Source organism: Myiozetetes cayanensis, unplaced genomic scaffold (genome assembly GCF_022539395.1).
Source record: "Myiozetetes cayanensis isolate MyiCay16 unplaced genomic scaffold, myiCay2020 scf167, whole genome shotgun sequence".
Classification (NCBI taxonomy): domain Eukaryota; kingdom Metazoa; phylum Chordata; class Aves; order Passeriformes; family Tyrannidae; genus Myiozetetes; species Myiozetetes cayanensis.
The window spans coordinates 1-11,254 of record NW_026087348.1 but is presented as its reverse complement, the minus strand read 5'-3'; the positions used below and the strand labels follow the sequence as shown (position 1 = coordinate 11,254).

Sequence of the window (11,254 nt, the reverse complement as noted above, 5' to 3'; positions counted from 1 at the left end):
TGCTGCGGGGGAGCGGAAGTGGCGCGGAGAGGGCGGAGCACGAGATGTGATTGGCGGCGGGCGCGGCCAATGAGAGCCCGCGCAGCGCTCCCGGCGCGTTCCTATTCGCCGAGCCCCTGGAAGGGGGCGGGGCCAGCCCGGGGAATGCCGAGCGCGGGAATCACGGGGCGGGCGGGAAGCGACCTCAGCCAATGGGAGCGCGCGGGGGGCGCGATTGGCAGCACCGGCGGCCAATGGCGCGCTGAGGCGCGTGCAAAGTGGCCAATCAGCGGCGAGCGGCCGTTTAGGGGGGAAAAAGGCGACCAATCAGCGAGCGGGAGGGGCCGCAGGCCCCGCCCATTTCCCCACCCAGTCCCTCCCAGTTTGTCCCAGTTCAGCCCCGGGGGGTCAATAAATAAACCTTTATTGGGGGGGGCGGGGCGGAGCATCCCAAATTCGGGCCCCTCCCCTCCCCCCACTGGCAGCGGTTCTGGGGTGAAATTCACAGTTTTTGGTTAAAAAAAATACAAAACAATCACCAAGGAACCGACCCAGGGCACCGGGGTGGGGGGGGCAGGTCAGGACAGGTGGGGACAGGTGGGGACAGGTGTGTGTCCAGGTGTGTGTCCAGGTGTGCTCAGGTGAGTCCCCAGGTGTGTCCAGGTTCTCCCAGGTGCACACAGGTGTGGCCAGGGGTGTGTCCAGGTGTTCCCAGCTGTGTTCCCAGATGTTCCCAGGTGTATCCAGGTGTGTTCCCAGCCATGCTCAGGTGTGTCCAGGCACACACAGGTCCATCCAGGTGTGTGTCCAGGTGTTCCCAGATGTTCCCAGGTGTATCCAGGTGTATCTAGATGTATCCAGGTGTTCCCAGCTGTGCTCAAGTGTATCGAGGTGTGTCCAGGTGTGTTCCCAGGTGCATCCAAGTGTGTGTCCAGCTGTGCTCAGTTGTATCCAGATGTTCCCAGCTGTTCTCAGGTGCATCCAGGTGTGTGTCCAGGTGTTCCCAGGTACATCCAGATGTTCTCAGGTGTATCCAGGTGTACATCCAGATGTTCCCAGGTGTTCCCAGATGTTCCCAGGTCCATCCAGGTGTATCCAGGTACATCCAAGTGTTCTCAGGTGTATCCAGGTGTGTATCCAGGTCCATCCAGGTGTTCCCAGATGTTCCCAGGTCCATCCAGGTGTTCCCAGGTACATCCAAGTGTTCTCAGGTGTATCCAGGTGTGTATCCAGGTCCATCCAGGTGTTCCCAGATGTTCCCAGGTCCATCCAGGTCCATCCAGGTGTGTCCAGGTGTGTATCCAGCTCCATCCAGGTGTTCCCCCCCAGGCCCCGCTCTCACTCCCGGGGTCCCCCCCGGTGTCACCGCCCCCCCCGGGGCTCGGGGGGGGTCTCAGAGGGTCTCATGGTGGGGGTGGGGAGGGGTCTCGGCCCCCCCCCAAACCCTCAGAGCTCGTCGTCCCCCGGAGTCAGCGGCTGCTGGGGGGGAGGGGGGGTCAGAGACCCCCAGAGACCCCCAGGGACCCCAGAGACCCCCAGAGACCCCCAGAGACACCCCCAGGGGCCCCCCAGAGACCCCCAGAGACCCCACAGAGACCCCCAGAGACCCCTCCAGGGACCCCCAGGGACCCCCAGAGACCCCACAGAGACCCCCACAGAGACCCCACAGAGACCCCCATGGACCCCAGAGACCCCAGAGACCCCCACAGAGACCCACAGAGAACCCCCCAGAGACCCCCTCAGAGAACCCCATGGACTCCCAGAGACCCCAAAGAGACCCCCAGAGAACCCAAAGACCCCCAGAGACCCCAGAGAACCCCCCAGTGACCCTATGGACCTTCCCCCACTCACCAGGGGTCCCAGACACCCCCATCCCGGGGTCCCAGGGCCCCCCTCGTGGGGGTCCCAGAGCCCCCCACTCACCAGGGGTCCCAGAGCCCCCCACTCACCAGGGGTCCCAGAGCCCCCACTCACCAGGGGTCCCAGAGCCCCCTCACTCACTAGGGGTCCCAGAGCCCCCCACTCACCAGGGGGTCCCAGTTTCCCCCTCGCTGGGGGTCCCAGGGCCCCCCCCACTCACCAGGGGTCCCAGACAACCCCCATCCCGGGGGTCCCAGGGCCCCTTGCGGAAGGCGGCGTTGCTGAAGCTGATGCTGTTGATGCTGCGCGCCTCCACCCCCAGAGCCCCCAGGGCCCCCAACAGCAGCACCAGGGCTGGGGGACATGGGGGTTAAAGGGGTCCAAAAATACCCACAGACCCCCAGAGCCCCCAAACCTCCCAGAGCCCTCAGAGCCCCCAGGGCCCCCAGGAGCAGCACCAGGGCTGGGGGACATGGGGGTCAGAAACTACCCAGAACCCCAAACCCCCAGAGCCCCCAGAGACCCCAGGAGCAGCACCAGGGCTGGGGGGACAGGGGGTCAGAAACACCCCAGAACCCCCAGAGCCCCCCAAACACCCCAAACCCCCAAACCCCCCAGGGCCCCCAGGAGCAGCACCAGGGCTGGGGGGACATGAGGCCCCCATTTTCCCCTCCTGCCTCCCATCCCCCTCCCATTTTGGAGCCCCCCATCCTTTGGGGACCCCCAATTTGGGCCCTCCCACCCAGACCCCCACTGCTGACCCCCATTTTCCCATCCCCACCCCCAAATTCAGGGTGCCCGCCCCCACCCCCTCCCCAATTTGGGGTCGTACCGAGGGCAGCAGCACCCCAGAGCCAGCAGAGACCCCGGGACCCCCGAGGCACCTGGGGAGAAATGGGGGGGCCAAGGGGGGCACGGGGGTTTGGGGGTCAAAGGGACTCAGGGAGGGGTTGGGGGGTCACAGGGGGTCTCAGGGGTCTCAGGGGGTCTGGGGGTGTCTCCGGGAGTCTCAGGGGTCTGGGGGTTCAGAGGGGGTCTGGGGGTCAGAGGGGGTCTCAGGGGGTCTCAGGGGGTCTGGGGTGTCTCAAGGGGTCTCAGGGGGTCAGAGGGGTCTCAGGGGATCTGGGGGCTCTCAGGGGTCTCAGAGGGGTCTCAGGGGGTCAGAGGGGTCTCAGGAGGTCTGGGGGCTCTCAGAGGGTCTGGGGGGTCAGAGGGGTCTCAGGGGATCTGGGGGTCAGAGGGGATCTGGGGGGCTCTCAGGGGGTCTCAGAGGGGTCTCAGGGGGTCAGAGGGGTCTCAGGAGGTCTGGGGGCTCTCAGAGGGTCTGGGGGTCAGAGGGGTCTCAGGGGTCTGGGGGCTCTCAGGGGGTCTCAGGGGTCTCAGGGGTCTGGGGGCTCTCAGGGGTCTCAGAGGGGTCTCAGGGGGTCAGAGGGGTCTCAGGGGGTCTGGGGGCTCTCAGGGGTCTGGGGGGTCTCGGGGGCTCTGGGGGGTCTGGGGGTCGTCACCTGTCCCCTCCCCGCCGAGCTGTTGGTGGGGGTCCCGCTGAAGTTCCCGGGGTTTCGGGGTCAGCTTTGGGGTCCCGGGGGTCTGGGGAGACAAAAGGTTCAGGTGGGGTTTTTTGGGAGGGGAGATCAGGGAGCCCCCAAAGTGGGGGCTCCCCGCAGAGACCTCTGAGGACCCCCAGGAGCAGCAGCAGGACTGGGGGTCTCGGGGGTCAGAAAGGGGTCTCAGGGGGTCTGGGGGGTCTGGGGGGTCTCAGGGGTCTCAGGGGGTCTCAGGGGGTCTGGGGGTCGTTACCTGTCTCCTCCCCTGCTGAGCTGTTCGTGGTGGTCCCGCTGAAGTTCCCGGGGGTCTGGGGGGACACAGGGGGACAAATTGGGGTCACCTGGGCACAGGGGGAGGTGTGGGGGTTTGGGGGTCTCAGGGGGTTTGGGGGTAGAAGGATCAGGGTGGGGTTTGGGGGCTCAGGGGGTGTTGGGGGCTCAGGGGCTCAGGGTGGGTTTTGGGGAGTACAGGGGGTCTCAGAGGGGTTTGGGGGCTCAGGGGTCAGGGTGGGTTTGGGGTCTCAGGGTGGGTTTTGGGGGCTCAGGGGGATTTGGGGGGTTTGGGGGCTCAGGGTGGGTTTGGGGGTCTCAGGGGGTCTCAGGGGTGTTGGGGGTTCAGGGGGTCTCAGGGGGTCTCAGGGGTCTCAGCTTTACCTGTCACACAGGTGAATCCATCGCTGTCCAGGTGCTGGGGTGTTGGGTTTTGGGGGCTCAGGGGGTCAGGGTGGGTTTTGGGGGCTCAGGGGGTTTTGGGGGTCTCAGGGGGTCTCAGGGGGTCTCAGGGGGTCTCAGGGGTCTCAGCTTTACCTGTCACACAGGTGAATCCGTCGCTGTCCAGGCGCTCCCCGTCGGGGTGCTGGGGGCTCAGGGGGTCAGGGTGGGTTTTGGGGGCTCAGGGGGTTTGGGGGCTCAGGGTGGGTTTTGGGGGTCTCAGGGAGGTTTGGGGGTCTCAGATTTACCTGTCACACAGGTGAATCCGTCGCTGTCCAGGCGCTCCCGTTGGGGGTGTTGGGGGCTCAGGGGCTCAGGGTGGGTTTTGGGGGTCTCAGGGAGGTTTGGGGGTCAGGGTGGGTTTGGGGGTCTCAGGGGGTCTCAGGGGTCTCAGGGGTCTCAGGGGTCTCAGGGGTCTCAGATTTACCTGTCACACAGGTGAATCCATCACTGTCCAGGTGCTCCCCATCGGGGCAGGCGCAGCGAGACAGGGGGCTCGGGGGTCAGGGTGGGTTTTGGGGCTCAGGGGGTTTGGGGGCTCAGGGGGTGTTGGGGGGTTCAGGGGTCTCAGGGGGTCTCAGGAGGGTTTGGGGTCTCAGCTTTACCTGTCACACAGGTGAATCCATCGCTGTCCAGGCGCTCCCCGTCGAGGGTGTTGGGGGCTCAGGGGGTCAGGGTGGGTTTGGGGGTCTCAGGGGGTGTTGGGGGGTTCAGGGGGTCTCAGGGTGGGTTTTGGGGGTCTCAGGGAGGTTTTGGGGTCTCAGCTTTACCTGTCACACAGGTGAATCCATCGCTGTCCAGGCGCTCCCGTCGGGGCAGGCGCAGCGGAACGGGGGCTCGGGGGTCCCGGGTGGGGAGGGGAGGCAGAGGAAGGAGCAGAGACCCCCGACCCTCACAGCGGTTCGGACCTGGGGGAGGGGCACGGCTGAGGGGAGGGGCACCGGTGAGGGGGAGGGGCACAGGGGGTTTTGGGGCGTCCCTGGATGAATTTGGGGTGTTTTTGGGGGATCTTGGGAGATGTTCTGGGGGTTATCTGGGGTGGGTTTGGGGTTTCTTTGGGGGTTGGGGTTGTTTTTGGGGTGGTTTTGGGGGCACCTGGGGTGTTTTTGGGGGTTTGGGGTTGTTTTGGGGTGGTTTTGGGGGTTTTGGGGGTTTAGGGGTTGGTTTTTGGGGTGGTTTTGGGGGGGTTTAGGGGCTGGTTTGGGGTGTTTTTGGGGTGGTTTTGGGGGTCACCCGGGGGTGTTTTTGGGGGGTTGGAGGCTGGTTTTGGGGTGTTTTTGGGGTGGTTTTGGGGGGGTTTGGGGTTGGTTTTGGCGTGGTTTTGGGGTGGTTTTGGGGGTCACCTGGGGGTGTTTTTTGGGAGAGATTGGGGGCTGGTTTTGGGGTGTTTTGGGGTGGTTTTGGGGGTGACCTTGGGGTGTTCTGGGGGTGTCCTTGTGGGGTGTTTTTGGGGTGTTTTTCAGGTATTTTGGGGGTGTTTTTTTGGTGTTTTTGGGGAGTGTTTTGGGGGGTTACCTGGGAGTGTTTTGGGGGGATGTTTTGGGATGGTTTGGGGTGGTTTTGGGGAGTGTTTTTGGGGAACGTTTTTGGGTAATTTTGTGATGTTTTTGGGGTGGTTTTGGGGAGCATTATTGGGTAATTTTGGGGTGGTTTTGGGGTGTTCTTGGGGAGTGTTTTTGGGTAATTTTGGGGTGGTTTTGGGGGTGGTTTTGGGGTGTTTTTGGGGAGCATTTTTGGATAATTTTGGGGTGGTTTTGGGGAGTGTTTTTGGGTAATTTTGGGGGTGGTTTTGGGGTGTTTCTGGGGAGCATTTTTGGGTAATTCTGGGGTGGTTTTGGGGTGGTTTTGGGGAGTGTTTTTAGGTAATTCTGGGGTGGTTTTGGGAGGTCACCTGGGGGTGTTTTTGGAGGATGTTTTGGGGGATGTTCTGAGTGTTTTTGGGGTGTTTTTTGGGGTGTTTTGGGACGTTTTCAGGGGGTTACCTGGGGGTGTTTTGGGGAGATGTTTTGAGAGTTTTTTGGGATGTTTTGGGGTGGTTTGGGGATGTTTTTTTGGGATTATCTGGGGGTGTTTTGGGGAGATGTTTTGGGGTGGTTTTTTGGGTGTTTCTGGGGTGTTTGGGGAGGGTTACTTGGGGGTGCTTTTGGTGGATTTTTGGGGTGTTTTTGGGGGTGTTTTGGGGGTTACATGGGGGTGTTTTGGAGACATATTTTGGGGGGATTTGGGGGATGTTTTTGGGGTGTTTTTGGGGAGTGTTTTTGGGTAATTTTGGGGTATTTTGGGGGGATGTTTTGGGGTGTTTTGAGGGTGTTTTTTTGGGGTGATTTTTAGGGGGCTTGGGGTGTTTTTTGTGTGTTTTTTGGGTAGTTTTGGGGGGGTTTTGGGGGGGTTACCCGGGGTGCTTTGGGGGTGTTTTTGAAGGATGTTTCTGGGTGTTCGGGGATGGTTTTTGGGGTGTCTCTGGGGTGTTTTTGGGGTGTTTTTTGAGGTGTTTAGGGGTGATTTTGGGGTGGTTTTGGGGTGGTTTTAGGGTGTTCTTGGCGTGTTTCTGCGCTGTTTTTGGGGTGTTCTTAGGGTGGTTTTGGGTGTTTTAAGGGTGTTTTGGGGTGGTTTTGGGGTGTTTCTGGGGTGTCTCTGGGGTGTTTTTGGGGTGTTTTCTGGGTCGTTTTGGGGTGTTTTTGGGTGTTTTTAGGATGTTTTCTGGGTGTTTCTGAGGTGTTTTTCGGTGTTTTTGGGGTGGTTTGGGGTGTTTTTGAGGTGTTTTTAGGGTGTTCTTGGGGTGTTTCTGGGGTGTTTTGGGGTGTTTCTGGGGTGTTTTCAGGGTGTTTTTGGGGTGTTTTGGGGTGTTTTGGGGTGTTTTTAGGGTGTTTTGGGGTGTTTCTGGGGTGTTCTTGGGGTGTTTCTGGGGTGTTTTGGGGTGTTTCTGGGGTGTTTTGGGGTGTTTTTAGGGTGTTTTGGGGTGTTTTTGGGGTGTTTACCTGGGGGCTGTGTCCCAGGGTGCAGCACCACAACGGCCTCGGGGCTGAAGAGCTCCTGGGCCACCACCCTGGGGGGCAGAGGGGACCCCCCCTCGGAGCCCCCCCCGAGCCGGGCGGCAACCACGGCCCCACGGGGGGGGTCGGTCCAGACGGCCCAGCCCTGGGGGACACGGGGGTCATTGGGGGTCACTGGGGGGTCACTGGGGGCATCCAGGGGAATTGGGGGTCCCAGGGGTGTCCCTGGGGTTGGGAGAGGGTCCCGTGGAGAGTATTGGGGCGGGGGTCCTGGGGATTCGAGGTGTCTCAGGGGATGGGGGGCCATGGGGGTCCCAGGAATTTGGGGGTCCCAGGAATTTAAGGGGTCCCGGGAATTTGGGGTCCCAGGGATGGGGAGGGCCATGGGGGGTCCCAGGATTCGGGAGTGCCAGGGAATTTGGGGGGTCCTGGGAATTTGGGGGTCCCAGGGAATTTGGGGGTCCTGGGGAATTTGGGGGTCCAGGGAATTTGGGGGTCCCAGGGATGGGGGAACACTGAGGGGGTCCCAGGAATTTGGGGGTCCTGGGGAATTTGGGGGTCCCAGGGATGGGGGAACACTGAGGGGGTCCCAGGGAATTTGGGGGTCCAGGGGAATTTGGGGGTCCCAGGGAATTTGGGGGTCCCGGGAATTTGGGGGTCCTGGGAATTTGGGGGCTCCAGGGGAATTTGGGGGTCCAGGGGAATTTGGGGGTCCCAGGGAATTTGGGGGGGTCCCAGGGAATTTGGGGGGTCCTGGGGGATTTGGGGTCTCACCTGGAACACGGCCAGGCCCAGGGGCTGCCCCAGGTGCTGGGGGTCCCTCAGGTGGGTGCGGCGCCCGCTCCCGTCCAGGGCCACGCTGGACACGCTGTGGAGGCGCCCGTCGGCCCAGTACAGGCGCTGGGAGGACTGGTCTGGGGAGGGGGGGCACAGGGGGGGTCAGGAACACCCAGTACAGGCGCTGGGAGGACTGGTCTGGGGAGGGGGGGCAGGTTTGGGGTCAGGGACACCCAGTACAGGCGCTGGGAGGACTGGTTTGGGGGAGGGGGGCAGGTTTGGGGTCACAGGGACAGATTTGGGGTCACAGGGAGGGATTTGGGGTCACAGGACCAGGTTTGGGGTCACAGGGTCAGGTTTGGGGTCACAGGGAGGGATTTGGGGTCACAGGGACAGATTTGGGGTCACAGGGTCAGGTTTGGGGTCACAGTGACAGGTTTGGGGTCACAGGGACAGATTTGGGGTCACAGGAACAGATTTGGGGTCACAGGGCTGGGTTTGGGGTCACAGGGAGGGATTTGGGGTCCCAGTGACAGTTTTGGGGTCACAGGGAGGGATTTGGGGTCACAGGGTCAGGTTTGGGGTCACAGGGCTGGGTTTGGGGTCACAGTGAGGGGTTTGGGGTCCCAGTGGCAGTTTTGGGGTCCCCCCCGGGGGTCTCACCCAGCGCCAGCCCCTGGGGCCTCTCCACCCCCTCGGTGACGAGCGGGACTGGGGGGGTCCCGTCCTGGCCCCCCCGGGCGATGTGGGGGCGGGACCCCCAGTCTGCCCAGTACAGGTACCTGGGGGGGGGCACTGGGGTCGCTGGGGGGGCACTGGGGAGGCACCAGGAACTGGGCCCCCTTGTGACCCCCCCATCCCCCTGTGCCCCCTTGTGACCTCCCACTGCCCCATTGACCCCCTTGACCCTCTGTCCCCTCCCTGTGACCCCCCACATCCCCTGTGACCCCCTTTGTGACCCTCCTCCATCCCCCTGTCCCGTCCCTGTGACCCCCTGTCCCCCTGTGACCCCCTTGTGACCCTCCTCCATCTCCCCATGTCCCTCCTGTCCCCCCAAATCCCCCTGTCCCCTCCCCCTGTCCCCCCATTCCCTGTCCCCCCTTGTGACCCCCCACTGCCCCATTGCCCCCTTGTGACCCCCTCCATCCCCCAATGTCCCTCCTGTCCTCCCCATCCCCCCGTCCCTCCCCCATCCCCCTGTGCCCCCCATGTCCCCCCATCCACCCCCCTGCACTCGTTCAGGGGTCCACGGCGATGCCCCAGGGCCCCCATCCCCTGTGACCCCCTCCCCATCCCCCCATCCCCCCATCCCCCATCCCCCCTCCCCTGCATCCGTTCAGGGGTCCACGGCGATGCCCCAGGGCCCCCCATCCCCCTGTGACCCCCATTTCCCCCATCCCCCTGTCCCTCCTCCCCGTACCCGCTCAGGGGTCCACGCCGATGCCCCAGGGCCCCCATCCCCTGTGACCCTCTCCTCCCCATCCCCCTCCCTCCCCGTACCCATTTAGGGGTCCACGGCGATGCCTCAGGGCCTCCCATCCCCTGTGACCCCATTTCCCCCATCCCCTCTCCCCCCCGTACCTGCTCAGGGGTCCACGGCGATGCCCTCAGGGCCCCCCATCCCTGTGACTCTCATTTCCCCATCCCCCTAGACTCCTCCTCATCCTCCTGTCCCCCCTCCTCCCCCCGCACTCCATTTAGGGGTCCACGGCGATGCCCCAGGGCTGAGCCCGGGGTCCCTGAGCAGGGTCCTGGCCCTGCCCCGGCAGGGGGGCACACGCTGAGGGCCTCCGAGGGGCTGCTCAGCAGAGGAGCCCTGCAGCCAGTCCAGGGCCAGCCCCTCAGGGACCCCCGACCCCCCACCCCAGCGGCACCGCCGGCCCGGAGACAGCGGGCCCTGGGGGACAGGGTTATTGGGGGCCCTGGGGGACAGGGGGATTGGGGGCTCTGGGGGAAAGAGGGTTATTGGGGGCCCTGGGGGACAGGGGGACAGGGGGGTTATTGGGGGCTCTGGGGGAAAGGGGGCAGGGGGTCATTGGGGGTTATTGGGGTCATTAGGGGGCTCTGGGGAAAGGGGGTTATTGGGGGCTCTGGGGGAAAGGGGGGACAGGGGGTCATTGGAGTCATTGGGGGTTATTGGGGTCATTGGGGGCTCTGGGGGCACAGGGGGTTATTGGGGTCATTGGGGTGAAAGGGGGTGTTGGGGGATTGGGGGTCCCAGGAAGGTTTGGGGGTCCCAGGAACATTTGAGGGTCCCAGGAAGGTTTGGGGGTCCTGGGGGCGGGTTGAGGGTCCCAGGAAGGTTCAGGGGGTCCCAGGAAGGTTTGGGGTCCCGGGAGGTTGAGGGTCCCAGGAACATTTGAGGGGTCCCAGGAAAGTTTGGGAGTCCCAGGAAAGTTTGGGGGTCCCAGGAAGGTTTGGGGGTCCCAGGAAGGTTTGGGGGTGCCAGGGGGGTTCAGGATCCCGGGGGCTCTCGGGGGGTCCCTCACCTGTAGATGAGCCCCTGGCTGGGGTCCCCCCAGAACAGGGACCCCCCCTGCACGCCCACCTGGAGCCCCTGGACGTGTTTGAGGGGTCCCCGCAGCACCCGGGGCTCGGAGCCCCCCAGGGCCAGCACCTCGTGCCTCGTGGCCACTAGCAGGGTCCCGGGGGCCTGGGGGCAGAGGCCGGGGTCACCCACGGAGGGGAACGACCCCCCCTGCACCCCACAACAACCGAGAACACCCCAAAACACCCCTAAAACACCCGAAACAGCCTAAAAACACCCCTAAAACACACCAAAACCACCCAAAACAGCCCAAAACACTCAAAACCCACCCCAAAACAGCCCAAAACCAGCCCAAAAACACCCATAAACATCCCAAAACAGCCCAAAAACACCCAGAACACCCAAAAACACCCTGAAACAGCCCCAAAACACCCAAAAACCACCCTGAAACAGCCCAAAACCAGCACAAAACACCCCAGAACACCCAAAACAGCCCCAAAACACCCAAAAACCACCCTGAAACAGCCCAAAACCAGCCCAAAAACACCCAAAACCACCCCAAAACAGCCCAAAACCAGCACAAAACACCCCAGAACACCCAAAACAGCCCCAAAACACCCAAAAACCACCCTGAAACAGCCCAAAACCAGCCCAAAAACACCCAAAACCACCCCAAAACAGCCCAAAACCAGCACAAAACACCCCAGAACACCCAAAACAGCCCCAAAACACCCAAATAACACCCCCAAAACAGCCTGAAACAGCCTAAAAACAGCCCAAAACCACCCCAAAACACCCCAAAGCACCCCAAAAACACACCAAAACCAGCCCCAAAACAGCCCAAAACCACCGCAAAACCAGCCCAAAACCACACCAAAAACAGCCCCAAAAACACCCCAAAA

General features: G+C 62.8%; 1 protein-coding gene across 1 annotated transcript; it reads right to left on the bottom strand.

The window, feature by feature from the left end:
• Nucleotides 1–3,135: 3,135 nt before the first annotated feature.
• On the bottom strand, nt 3,136–10,498 carry LOC126638147 (low-density lipoprotein receptor 2-like; the record flags this gene model as incomplete). Its single annotated transcript, XM_050311793.1, has 8 exons — nt 3,136–3,163; nt 3,637–3,691; nt 4,700–4,756; nt 4,865–5,002; nt 7,073–7,232; nt 7,862–8,001; nt 8,528–8,629; nt 10,354–10,498. Coding segments are annotated over 8 exons (825 nt in total), but the record flags the coding sequence as incomplete, so codon positions are not given.
• Nucleotides 10,499–11,254: the final 756 nt, after the last annotated feature.